The 14,579-nt window shown below is 38.4% G+C and overlaps 1 protein-coding gene across 1 annotated transcript; it reads left to right on the top strand.

The window, feature by feature from the left end:
* Nucleotides 1-708: 708 nt before the first annotated feature.
* Nucleotides 709-9,249, top strand: cpxm1a (carboxypeptidase X (M14 family), member 1a). The gene is made up of 12 exons (XM_052150900.1): nucleotides 709-754; nucleotides 1,613-1,722; nucleotides 1,914-2,053; nucleotides 2,550-2,713; nucleotides 3,044-3,132; nucleotides 3,246-3,369; nucleotides 3,826-4,022; nucleotides 4,518-4,697; nucleotides 7,535-7,829; nucleotides 8,219-8,358; nucleotides 8,437-8,539; nucleotides 8,942-9,249. Exons 1-12 carry the CDS (start codon nucleotides 709-711, stop codon nucleotides 9,247-9,249), a joined length of 1,896 nt encoding a protein of 631 aa, XP_052006860.1.
* The last annotated feature ends 5,330 nt before the right edge of the window (nucleotides 9,250-14,579 follow it).

The raw sequence follows: 14,579 nt of genomic DNA, 5'->3' as shown, positions 1-14,579 counted from the left end.
TTCTTCTGCTGAACACAAACAAAGATTTTTAGAAGAATATTTCAGCTCTGTAGATCCAGAAAACACTGGTGACCAGAACTTTGAAAGTCCAAAAAGCATATAAAGGCAACATAAAAGTAATCCATAAGACTCCAGTTATCACGATTCAGGTTTAGAATTTCCCAAAGGTTTTCAATGGGATTAAGTCAGGGGACTGAGGACGCCACTTGAGGACTTGGACAGCAAGGAATCCCTTCATTGTGTGCGCATTGTGCTTTGGATCGTTATCGTGTTGAAAAATACATGTTCGATCTCCAAGCAGATCCTCGATACTCGGGCAACATTGTGTTTTGCAAGATGTCCAATATTGGTCTGTTTTCAAAGTGCCAACAACTTTGTAGATCCTTCCAACACCTGCCATGTTTAACGGTGCCACGCATGCATTTGAGAGTGGTGGTGTAGTGGGCTAAAGCACATATCTGTTAATCAGAAGGTTGCTGGTTGCTGGCACAGCCACCACCATTGTGTCCTTGAGTAAGGCACTTAATTCCAGGTTGCTCAGGGGGGATTGTCCCTGTAATAAGTGCACTGTAAGTCACTTTGGATAAAAGCGTCTGATAAATGGAAATGGAAATGGATGGTATCAAAATGCTCACCTCGTCTCCTACGAACATACTTGACAGCATCCGATGCCAGCCTGTTGAATTTTGACTCGTCAGACCACAGAACATGGCTCCAATCTTCCACACCCCAATCCTTATGTTCTTTGGCATAGGCAAGAAGTTTTTTGCAGTTGACAGAACTAATAAATTGTTTCTTTACTGCTACACAACCTCTCAATCCAGCTTCTTGTAGCCATCGCCTTGCAGTATGAGATGAAATTGGAGGTTCCTCACCATTGTACGTCTCTTCCAGAAATCTGGAAACTGTTTAGAAGTGGTCACTCATTGAGGTGATTTTCATTCTCCTGTCAAAACGCTCACTAGTCTTCCTTGGCCGGCCACATCTCTTTACATTCACATTTACATTTACACAGAATTATTGCAAAGCACAATGAGGCCGGTACCATACAATAATTCTGCGGACAGTGCGACCATTCAAATCCAGCACATGAGGAATGTCCGAAGCTGATTGACCAGATTTAGCCATTTTGACAATAGTCTCTTTGTTGCAGAGGACAGCTCCTTCTTCTTTGCCATTTTCACCAAAACCCACAAATAAACATCTAACTATATACCCAGCACCTTAATTAACACATCGGTAGCAATTATATGGGAATAATGAGTGCAAACTTTGTATGACAGATTGGCAAAAAATTATGTCTGTGCAATTTGGCATGTTTCATTGCTTCATGCCAAATAAAATAATTGTAACGTGAAGCGCGTACATTAGATTTACTCTCCAAGCACAACTACAACATGCATACAAAATCTTTCATATATTTTGAATATGTTTGAATAAAGGCCAAAGATGTACATTTTCCTAGGTTGGAAACTTTTGGCCTCTACTGTATGTAGAGAGCACATTGGCAAATACCTTTCTTCCAAACAGGTTCTGCTCTGATTTAATAAGTAACTGTTTATTGACATTTTCCTTAATAGTATTTGTCCCTGTCTCAATACCCCTGTATCAGATTGCCCACCATTGGGTTTGGAGTCTCTGAAAGTCTCGGATGATCAGCTAGAGTCTTCCTCATTTTTGAGCATTGGATTAGGTCCTCACCGAGGACGCCTTAATATACAGGTCAGCCCACTTATCACTGAGAAGAACCTACTGTATAACTGTCTGTAGGTGGTGACTGGCTGCAAGCACAATTGTAAATTATTGTGATTTAATTACCCTAAGTGTTTGTATTTAGAGTTGGGTGAAGGGTTTTAATGTATTTTATGTTTTACATATTTTATGTTTATGTTTTACTGTCTGTGTGTGTTTAGTCTGGTTTAGAGGATGATGGCAAGTATGATGGAGCGTGGTGTGCTGGACTAGAGGATCAGGATCAGTGGTTGCAGTTGGATGCTCTCAGACCAACACTTTTTACTGGGGTCATCCTTCAGGGCAGAAACTCCATCTGGAGGTTAGTCTTACTCTCTGATCGACACTTTATCATCATCTTCATCATAATCATCATCATTCATATTACAAAAATTCCTGTTAGAGTGCATGCAAGGCAGCAGCAGCAATGAAAATTACGTGACTGTAGTGATATTTTTGCACGTATAAATACTCTATATATTGTTTTTGTGTGTGTTTGTGTGTGTGTGTGTGTGTGTGTGTAGCTTGAACTGGGTCCGTACGTATAAAGTTCAGTTCAGTAATGACTCTTTGGTCTGGCAGCCCTGCATGGAGGGATCAGATGAGGCGGTACGTTTATGACTTTTATAATTACTGCTAACCTGCTTTTGTCAACTTGGCATCATGGAGCTTTGCCTCAAAAGAGAACATTCTTTTAGGAATTGGTCAGAGTAGAGAGGGCCTAGTTTGAAAAGCCTAGTTTGTAAAGGATCTCCCCACTTGTGTATTACATTTCGTTCTATCTGTGTACTCTACTGTATTGTCTCTGCTGATCTCAGAATCTCTGTCCAGGTGTTTGTTGGGAATGAAGATTTGGAAACGGCAGTTTTGGCTCTGTTCCCTGAGCCCTCGGTTGCACGGTACATCCGCATAAACCCACAGACCTGGTTTAGCAATGGCACCATTTGCCTCCGAGCTGAAGTGCTGGGTTGCCTAGTGCCAGGTACAACACTACTGTATATTTGAAATATTTGGGTCAGGATCACAGGTTTGGCCAAGGCATATGGAAACTTTTTAATAAGAATCATACAGGGTCTTTGTGAGTAAATGTATGCTATTTTCTGGTAAATATTACCATTTTTACAAGACTTTAAAATTGTCACCACTAAAAACAGTCTACGCCAGACCGACATTGTAGGTCTTGGTTTAACCAAAAATACTACAGTAATGTAGAGATATAGTTTTAATGTCAGTTTCTATACTGTCATTTTGAACCAATGAATAGCCACTAAGTAAAATGTGAATTTTTGACAAAATATATCTATATGTGTAGATCTGGAGAACCCACATTTTTTTGATTCTGAGAGCGGATCATTAGATGACCTGGACTTCAGACACCACAATTACAATGAGATGAGAAAAGTAAGATCTGTTTTAGATCTCAGCCGTTGGTCTTCATGACAGTCCCTTTTACAAAAAAAAAAAAAAAAAAATGATTAAATTAATTCATAAATACATTTTCACTCTCTCTCTAGTTAATGAAGTCTGTGAATGATGAGTGTCCGGATATCACACGGATCTACACTATTGGGAGGAGTTACACTGGATTGAAGCTTTATGTTATGGAAATATCTGATAACCCAGGAAAACATGAGCTCGGTAAGCTTTCACCTTGTTAAGACCCCGGTGATTAGTAGATAGAGGTTATTTCAGGTCCATCTGGCTGATGTCCCTGTTTCTAAAGCCAAGTCTAATAGACCACACACATATACTCTGATGTTCAAGACAATTACCAATGTTGTTTTAACAGAGAATTCATTTCTCATGTCCTTCCAATATCACTCCATTAACACAGATATTTGAATGTACATTTTTTCTATTCAGACTTGATTTCAGTCATTCATCATACCATTATGAAACATGTTGTTGCCACACATCTGCTTTTCATCATTTATTTGGCCAGAATAAACATTCCATCTTTAATCGGATATTATTTGGGATGTACCAAAAGCACATTGTCCTTTTCACTCTGTAAGGGTAGAACATTTTTAATTAGTCCCTGTTTAAAAAATACTCATGCACATTTTATTGTCTTTTATGGTGACCAATGTATAGGTGAGCCAGAATTCCGCTATGTTGCTGGGATGCATGGCAATGAAGTTTTGGGCCGGGAGCTCTTGCTTAATCTTATGCAGTACATCTGCCGTGAATATAAGCGAGGAAATCAACGTGTGATACAGCTGGTAAAGGACACTCGCATCCATCTGTTGCCATCTATGAACCCAGATGGATATGAGACAGCCTATGAAAAGGTAAGGGTCAAGGGAGGCAAATAATCTTATAAGAAAATGACAAATGGTCTAATTAGGAACTTTAATGTGGGATGAAAGGTTTAATGTGCTAAAAGCAACTTTATTCATTACATATTATCTTAAACATAATAACAAATTTAAATAGTTAAAAATTATAATTATTAGTAATAACAGATTTATTATCATAGTAATATTAGCATAGTAATAGATTTATTGCCATAGTAATAATATTGTAATGACAGATTCAATACATTCAATTCATAGATTCAATAATAATATAGTTATTATATCATAATAATTGATTCATTATATACTAATTACATAGTAATAATAGTTATAATAGCATAATACATTTATTACCATAGTAATAATATAGTAATTATAGCATAATAGATGTATTACCACAGTAATAATATGCATAATATTATTCTTAATTAAATCGTTAACAGACGTGTGCTCACTGTCTTGTACTCTACTATTTGTTTGTGTCATCAGGGCTCAGAACTCTCTGGCTGGGCTCTTGGACGCTACAGCTTTGAGGGCATTGACATGAATCACAACTTTCCTGACCTCAACAACATCATGTGGGATGCTCAGGAGATGGCTACAGACAAGAGGAGAGTGAGCAACCACTACATTCCAATGCCTGAGTACTACACCACAACTAAGGCATTAGTACGTAAATCACACTCTGTAGCAATTACTATTTGATACCATCTGGTAAATGGAATGTTTTATTATAAAACACTGGTGTAGTTGAAACGATTGTCATAGATTGGCTGATTATTTTTAATATTCTTTTTATTATTATTATTTTTAAAAGACCTAGGATTGTAAAATAGTCAATATTATTCCTTATTTCTATAAGAAAAATGAACCAATCCTGTCTGTTAAGAAAACAGTATTTTCAGACTGTTTATTTTATTTGAAAACACATTCATTACACTTTTTAATAGACTCCATAGTGTTTTAGTCAATAATCAATTTTCAATAGTCTTTGAATGTTCTGTTCAAAGATGAAGACACTCAATAAACATGGGAATTGGGGTCAAGCTGTAACGTTAGTAGGAGGAGGCAGACGAGGAGTGCGGATCTAAATTAATTCGTCTTTATTATTCCAAGTGAAAAACAACCAGACAGGAACAAAGGAAACATCCACGATGGGAAAAATGAAACAAAAACATGAAAACATTCAAAGGGTACATGAACTGGGTAAAACAGGGCAAAACATCGACTTCCAGACATCTACAAACAACGATCAACACAGACTGAACAACAACCAAGGTTAATACAGGGACACGATGATGACAAAATGACAATCAGGTGAGAACAATAACACGGTGCTGGCAGTGATGAGGGCCGGGAATCATGGGAATAACAGGTGACACGAGAAACACGGGGCAGAAAACCAGGAATCGTTACACAAGCAGACTCTGTAAAGAATGTGAACACTTCCTCTCCTTTCTTCTCAGCTGAAGCTTCCTGTGCTGAGGCCTCCAACAGTAAAACAAACTTTCACTGCACACTGCAGTGAAAGAACACACTGATTGCAATAAGAGTTACACACAAACTCAGAAGCAAAATGATACATTTACACATCATACATAAAGATGATTCCATTGCAAACTAAAATCTGAAGAAATAAAATAAAAACCTCAAAAGATCAGCTTTTCTGTGAGTTTTTAGATAATCACTGGCGGAGTTTCACTTTTGTGCTTGGGGGAGGGGCAGGGGGATACAGACACCACATTTAAAGAAACATATAGGCCTATAATATATTATGTAAAGGCACATTTTTTAAATGCTGTACAGAAATAGAGTGAAACTATTTAAACAGGACTTACTGTACTTGAACTGTACCTAATGCACAGTCAACAGACAATTGCAGTGACGGTCATAAAGACTGCAACATTTTAGGTACTATAGGCAAAAATATGGACATTGCATCTTTACACAGAATTTGTTGACAGCAGACAGTCATCTTAACTTGGCCAATCAATACATAGAATGTATAATATGAAAAACTTTCAGTTTTGTCTGTGTACTTTTAGAATATATATTGTATATACACGTAAGAAAGGGCCTCTCAATTTCAACTGCTTTTATATTCAGCAAACTTAACATTTGTAAATATTTGTATGGAATAATGTGTCCCTGAACATAGTGGGGGTCAAAATCAAAAGTAATAGTCAGTATCTGGTGTGGCCACCAGCTGCATTAAGTACTCAGTGCATCTTCTCCTCATGGACTGCACCAGATTTGCCTGCTTTTGCTGTGAGATTTTACCCCACTCTTCCACCAAGGCACTTGAAAGTTCCCGGACATTTCTGGGGGGAATGGCCCTAGCCCTCATCCTCCGATCCAACAGGTCCCAGATGTGCTCAAATGATTGAGGTCCGGGATCTTCGCTGGCCATGGCAGAACACTGACATTCCTGTCTTGCAGGAAATCATGCACAGAATAGCAGTATGGATGGTGGCACTGTCATGCTGGAGGGTCATGTCAGGATGAGCCTGCAGGAAGGGTACCACATTAGTGATGATGTCTTCCAGACAAATGACTGTAACGGACAGTGTTGAGATTGTCTGCAATGACAACAAGCTCAGTCCGATGATGCTGTGAAACACCAGCCCAGACCATGACGGACCCTCCACCTCCAAATCGATCCCGCTCCAGAGTACAGGACATGGTGTAACGCTCATTCCTTCGACGATAAACGCGAGTCCAACCATCATCCCTGGTGAGACAAAACAGCAACTCGTTAGTGAAGAGCACTTTTTGCCAGTCCTGTCTGGTCCAGCGAAGGTGGGATTGTGCCTAGAGGCGACATTGTTGCCGGTGATGTCTAGTAAGGACCTGCCTTACAACAGGACTACAAGCCCTCATTCAATCCTATTGCGGACAGTCTGAGCACTGATGGAGAGATTGTGCATTCCTGGTGTAATTCGGGCAGTTGCTATCCTGTACCTGTCCTACAGATGTGATATTTGGATGTACCAATCCTGTGCAGGTGTTGTTACACGTGGTCTGCCACTGCAAGGTTGATCAGCTGTCCTTCCTGTCTCCCTGTAGCGCTGTCTTAGGTGTCTCACAGTACGGACATTGCAATTTATCGCCCTGGCCACATCTGCAGTCCTCATGCCTCCATGCAGCATGCCTAAGGCACATTCACACAGATGAGCAGGGACCCTGGGCATCTTTCTTTTGTGTTTTACAGAGTCAGTAGAAAGGTTTCTTTAGTGTCCTAAGTTTTTATAACTATGACCTTAATTGCCTACCGTCTGTAAGCTGTTAGTTTCTTAACGACCGTTCCACAGGTGCATGTTCATTCATTGTTTATGGTATATTGAACAAGCATGGGAAATATTGTTTAAACCCTTTACAATATAGATCTGTAAAGTTGTTTGGATTTTTACAAAATAATCTTTAAAATACAGTGTCCTGAAAAAGGGACGTTCCTTTTTTTGCTGAGTTTATATTCATATTGGACTATATATTTGTGTCTTGTCAAGATTGCCCCAGAGACACGTGCTGTAATCAGCTGGATGCAAGACATACCGTTTGTTCTGAGTGCTAATCTGCATGGGGGAGAGCTGGTAGTCACTTACCCTTTCGACTGCACTCGTGATTGGATCCCTCGCCACGACACGCCCACTCCAGACAATGATTTCTTTCGTTGGTTGGCTACTGTCTACGCATCCACCAATCTGGTGATGGCAAACCCAGATAGGAGAATCTGTCACTCAGAAGACTTCCAGCAACATAACAACATCATCAATGGAGCTGATTGGCACACTGTTCCAGGAAGTAAGTAAACAAAAAACATTCACACACAAAGAGAGCAAATGGATAAGCACTTTGCCTATAATTTGCATGTAAAAGGAATACTTCACCTAAATGAAAATTCTGTCAACATTTACTCTCTTTACTCTCATGTACACTTACACACCTATGTTGTTCCAAATCCATGTTCATGCTGCTCTTTTACATACAATGAAAGGGAATGGGGACAGGAGCTAAAAAAATGACTACTGTGTAGCAGTAAAGAAACCATGTTTTAGCTCTGTCAACTGCAAAAAAACGTATTGCCTTTGCCAAAGAACATAAGGATTGGAGTGTGGAAGATTGGAGTCGTGTTCTGTAGTATGACCCACCATATTTTGTTTCTTGTTTTATTTTTTGCATCATCTTCATAGGTATGAATGACTTCAGTTACCTCTACACTAACTGTTTTGAAGTAACTGTAGAATTGTCCTGTGATAAGTTTCCACATGCCAGCGAGCTTCCCATCGAGTGGGAGAATAACAAAGAGGCTCTCCTTTTGTACATGGAGCAGGTTAGTTCACTTTCCCAAAGTCCAGCATGGAACATTATAATGCTGGACTACATTTAAAATTTCCTATGCTCTTTGCAGGTGCACAGAGGGATAAAGGGTGTGATCAGGGATAAGGACACTAAAGCTGGGATTGCAAATGCCGTCATTAAGGTGGAAGGCATGAACCATGACATAAGATCTGGTATGCTTGTAAAAGTCACTTTGTTAAATCAGATTGCAATAAAGGGTGCCATACTGTATCATGAGGAATCACATTTTCCTTGATGTCCTAGCAAAACATACTGTAACTCTTAGAATTCAAAACTTCTTCCCAGTCCAAAAAGAGCATTTTTTGAAACTAAGCTGCAATAAGGACTGATTCTGAACATTTGTAACTTTGTGTTTTCACATAGATCAAAAACTTACTTTATAAATGGACCTCAGGGGGAAAAAATTATTGTATGCTATCACCCCTTTAAGACAACTAAATTTTTCAGGAATTGCTTTTTTTTTTATTATTGAACTGATTCTCTTGTCTTGTGCTAGCATTGCAATATAATATTATGGACATTTTAATGTTTTCCTTTTGTTCATATGTATCTAGCTGTAGATGGTGATTTCTGGCGCTTGCTGAACCCAGGTGAGTATAAAATAACGGTATGGGCTGAAGGCTACTTCCCCCGTATTCGCCAGTGCTCTGTAGGGTCAGAGCCTCACCCAACCATCTGTGACTTCATCCTCACTAAGACGCCACAGGATCGTCTCAAACAAATCCTGGCAAAAGGTGGAAAAATTCCCCGGGATAATCAAGTACGGATCCGTGCCCTGCGAATGCGCAAACTCCGTGCCAGCACCAAGATTCTTAATCGTCGTCGAGAGCAACAGCAGCGCCTTAAATTGAAACGGAAGTGAGCAACTCATTTTCAAAACAATGAGCCAGTCTGTCATTGATTGAGAGACATTGAGATTCTGGATTGTAAAACGACTCACCGCACACCTCCAAAGTCAATGTCACACTTTGGTAATTAGGTACGAGAACAACTTTGAACAGAATTGTAAAAATAAAGATTGTTTTGAAACTGCTGTTAATAAAACAGATCGACAGGTACTCCCACCCCCAACTCACACTATAGAGTGCAACAGTCTGGTTCCTGAGGTAAAAATCCCATTCATTTATTTAATAGACTTATTGATTTTCAATGATATCTTATAAACCTTTAAAGACAGACCTACAGTGAGCTACAAGGTTATTCATCTATGGTATATGCTTCCATTGAAGCTGTCCCTCTGTTTTATTTCAAATTCATTGTTTAAAAATAGTGTTTGATAGCAGAATTCATGGTAAACAACTACATTACCCTAAGTCCAGCAGAGAAAGATTCACCAATCAGAGAACCGCGGCCCACACCAAAAGTGATCAGGACCGACCGACCACTCCAATGACGCTATGTGAATGACGTAATCGAGTCGGTCTCCCTTCACCCTTAACTACTTATCTATTTGTATATATCTGACAATTTTGCAATAAATGTAAAATATATTGTTCTTATACTTATAATCATCAACCTAAAATCTATAGTTATATATATTCCCATATTTTTTTATTTAATTACATAATCGCAATGCTTTGTGGGATTGTAGTTTGTGCCCTCGTGAAAACAGTAGGTAAACAGTCTTGTATCTTTGTCTTTTTGTCTGATTTTCAAATACTTTATTGCCTCAAAACAAAGTTTGTAATGTTGTGATTCACCTCGGAGTTGGTTGGTTTAGTTTATGGCTTACGAAAAGCATATACAAACAAATTAATCAGAAAAATATTTCTGGAACCCAGGCATCTGAAAAAGTGGGCGGGCACTGTTGCACTCTATTGGTTGAGCCAACTTTGCTGTCGGGCTGAACGGGCTGCTCAAAACATCTCTGCATATTAAGATGGGATAGAACAAAATAATTACACATTTCAGCTTTTCACTTTCAAATTTGATCTACCCTGAGCATATGCCATATCCCTGGTCTGCTATTAAACACTTGAATGTTTCTTTTTTACCACTAATACTGTGTGTTGAGTCAAATGAGAGTTAGACTGTGAGATTGTAGCTGGTTTTCTACACTCAGAACATGATGACATAGAAATGATAATTAAGCTAATAAAATATTGTACAGAACACACTTCTCAGATCGTGGAATTCAGTTCTTTCTCAATTTGTTCATTGTATTCCTTTTCAGTTTTAGTCCCTTTGGTTGGTCCTATAGCTGATGTGTTAAATACACAGTCCATGGGGGAATGCCGATCCAGCCTCTGGGATGATTTGTGGAAACAATTACAGTTATGCAAACATTCATTCATACATGTCAATTTATTATATCAGTATGATATATTCAGTGTATGCTATTCTAATTTTAGATAAAGCAAGACAGATAAACTCTTTCATCTGTGGGGTTGCATGTTTAAGCAGTAGGGCATTTCTTTGAATTGCATGCAGAAATTGTACAGTTCATGAAGAAGAAAGGGAAGGGGCGGAGCTGGATATCTGGAGTCATATTCTTGCATTTATTGTTGATATAATAGAGCACTTAACATTAAGATTAAAAGAAGATAAAGTCATTTCCATGACTTTTCCAGGAAAAGTTGATTTATTATTCAATAATTCTGTATTCTTTTTCATACCTCCCTATTTTCAATTATTTATGTTATTTATGTTAAACCCACTGGTGTATGAAATTAGTACATTTCATGTGCTTCCTTTGTTCTTGACTTTATTATTTTCAGAAGAGTGTGTGTTGATCATGCACACCAAGGTTTAATAAATACACATTCTGGCCCGTAAAAGGTGACATTTTTCCCCCCATTCCAGGTTTTACAGCCCTGATCTACATGAGCCAAATGCCACTGTTTATTGAGTGCACTATAGCTGCCCAAAGTATGGTAATACTTGTTGTCTCATTTTTGCTTTAACAAATTTCAAACATCTCTTTTGTTTACTACATTAATCCTTCCTATGTCAAACAGAACTCAAGCTGGCTTGTGAAGAAGTTCCTTTATTTGTATCACTGCATCCTTTTTATTATTAAGAGTATGAAAATCATGGCTGAAAAGAGTAAAGATAACATTCACTGTTACTCTACTTTTTTCTATTTTCATTTTGCATGGTCAGTATTATAATATTATAATAAGCCAACTTTAGTTCCAGATCTTAGTTCCAGATTCCAGTTTTTAAGAATGATAAATTAGCGATATCCTACAGTATAAAACACTCATTTAAAGTTAAGCCAGCATCAAAACTGCAATCTCCCATTGTCCTCTCACAGTGTATCTGCAAGTCTCAGCTCATCCAATTTAGTACTTTATAATACCCTTTTCAAGAACTTTTCAAAAATATTTAAGACTTGTATGTCACCTCAATCAATCAGGGTTAATGCATACAGTACTTACCACTAGATGCAACATGAAGTCACATATTAAAATGACACATAGCTAAAGCGAGAGTAAAGGGCTGGTTTGATACTGTATGACTACTGTGAGTATTTTTATGCAGACATCTACAGTAGTTATTAAAGTTAATTATTTATGCTTATATTCATTACTATACTTAAGGTACCTCGACTGGATGCCACTCCAAAAGTCTTACTAAATATCCATTTGTTTGTGTTTTTCATTGCACTCATTGAGGCTCTCATAAAAACATGAACACAAATGGCCCTGCATTATTGACACTACCAACAAGCTTCTCCTTGAACAAGAGCAGATCTAATTATATATAGTCTGTCATGCCACACATGAAACTTTTAGCTTTATCTGAGCTATATTTTATTGCTATATTGGGGGAACATTGTTTGAAAAAGCTGGCAAATATCTTTGTTCAACCTGAATGAGTGGTGCTTTACCACTTTTCTGAGACACCACATACCATCAGCCTGCAATTATTCAGTTGCTGTTTATTTATTTGCACCAATACAGCAATTTGTTTGGCCTAATAAATAGTATTTAACAACATATATTTTTACTAAAACATTTTTGTGAATTAACAGTATGTGCAAAAATTACGGTACAATTGTTCAATATTATTGTATTATACAGTTGGAGTGAAAAAAGGAAATTATGCGCTGTACAAAAAGTTGATGTATAATGCAAAAATTGTGTTTTGTTGGAAGGTGCAAAAATATTTACAGTACAGGAGGAAATATAAATAAATAAAAACTGTAAAAAGTGTATATATATATAAAAAAAAATTATTATAATAATAAAAAAAACAGCAACAATGTGCTAATTTGTCTAAACCCAATAGCCCAAGTTTGCAACACTGCTCAATCCACAATCAGAACTGAGTTGCATTAAGCCAGCAAGCCTATTTATAGGCTAAAGCCCAACTAAACAGAAGCAAACTAAAAAGTTTGCAACAATCAAATCAAATTTGAACACCCAGCACAACAAGACTTAGACTTCCCAAACAAGTAATACCACAAACATTAACAGAAGAAAGTTTAACACCAAATTAAATGGCCAAAAACTACTGTTCCTAAATTCTCCCCTGTGACATCACACCAAAATGGTAGCTTCCACAGGAAGTGGTGTGGCTATTGCTTTAAAAAGCAATTTGACCCAGATTAGGGGTTTGGTTGTTCAGAGTGTGAACCAGGAAGTTTAACTGCTATCAGGTTTGTGGAAAATTTGTTGAAAAATAAAGGAAATTGTCACATTAATTATTGTATGTTCTGGGATTTTGTTCTTTTAGAAGAATACTGATAAACTTTAAAAATTCTAACTATTAATTAACAAACTCAGCAGTAACAAACTTTAGACTGAACAACACAAAAACTCCATAACACCTCCCTAATGTGTACACCGATGTTAATTCGCCAGCAATGTACAGTACAAGTGATATGGGTGTATGTTTGTAAGTCAAAGTTTATACAGTCAACAGGTTAACCTGTGACATTTCTCCCCCTTTCCTCACACACCTGAGGTGTCAAATGGTTGGATGGCTAAAAACCATCTGGTGATACAGGCATTTGTGTCCCTCATACTACCCAACCATGCCAATGCCCTGTGTTCAGTCTCAAGTTTGAATTTGCTTCCAATCACATAGTATCTTAAATAGTCCAATGCCCATTTAATTGCCAGACACTCCTTTTCAACTGTAGAATACCTGGATTCACTGGCAAGGAGATTTCTGCTGATGTAGGCAATCGGTTGGAGCTGCCCTTGAGCTTCCTGAAGTAGTACAGCCCCAATACCATGGTCAGAAGCATCGGCCTGTACTGTGAAAGTCTTTTCAAAGTCTGGACTCTGTAAAACAGGCTTTGTGCATAAGAGTCCTTTAGGTCCTGGAAAGCCCTCTCACAGTCCTGTGTCCAGTTCACTTTATTTGGCTTGTCTTTTTTAGTTAAATCAGTTAGGGTAAAGGCTTGTTCAGAGAAGTTGGGGATAAAACACCTGTACCACCCCACAAGTCCTAGGAAAGAATGGACCTGTTTCTTGGTCACCGGCCGTTCTGCATACTTGATGGCCTCCATTTTCCCCACCTGTGGTCATATTACTCCAAGACCCAGCACATACCCTAGGTATTGTGTCTCAGTCCTAGCTAGGGTGCATTTGTCTGGGTGGATAGTTAGACCAACATTCTTAATTCTTAATAGCACATCCTTCAGATGCTCCTGCCAAGTTTGACTGTATATGATAATGTCATCTAAGTATGCAGCAGCAAACTTCTCAGTCCCATGGAGGATCTGGTCCCTCATTTTTGGAAAGTAGTTGGAGCTCCATGAAGCCCAAATGGAAGGACACAGAACTGAAAATGTCCAAAGGGTGTTTTAAATGCAGTCATCTCCTTACTCTCTGGACTTAATGGGACCTGCCAATATCCTTTGCAGAGGTCAAGTGTGGTGAGATACTTTGCTCTTCCAAGACTCTCCACTAACTCATCTACACTTGGCATGGGATACGGGTCAAATTTGCTCACACTATTGAGCTTGTGAAAATCCAGACAGAATCAAAGCCTTCCATCCTTCTTAGGCACTAGAACAATAGGATTGCTCCATTCACTGGTTGAAGGTTCAATCACACCAAGACTCTGCATGGTCCCCAACTCTTCCTTCATATTCCTTCAAAGTCTCTCTGGGACCTGGTATACTGGCTGACGAATGGTTTTGGGATCTTTGAGAGTGATGTGATGATGGATCATGGCTGTTCTACCAGGTGTCTCCATAAAGAGTTGGTCACTGTAGAAGTTCCTGCCTTTGTTCAT

Source organism: Xyrauchen texanus, chromosome 20, assembly GCF_025860055.1.
Source record: "Xyrauchen texanus isolate HMW12.3.18 chromosome 20, RBS_HiC_50CHRs, whole genome shotgun sequence".
NCBI lineage: Eukaryota > Metazoa > Chordata > Actinopteri > Cypriniformes > Catostomidae > Xyrauchen > Xyrauchen texanus.
Note: the sequence above shows the minus strand (reverse complement) of the source record. Positions and strands in the feature narration are given on the sequence as shown.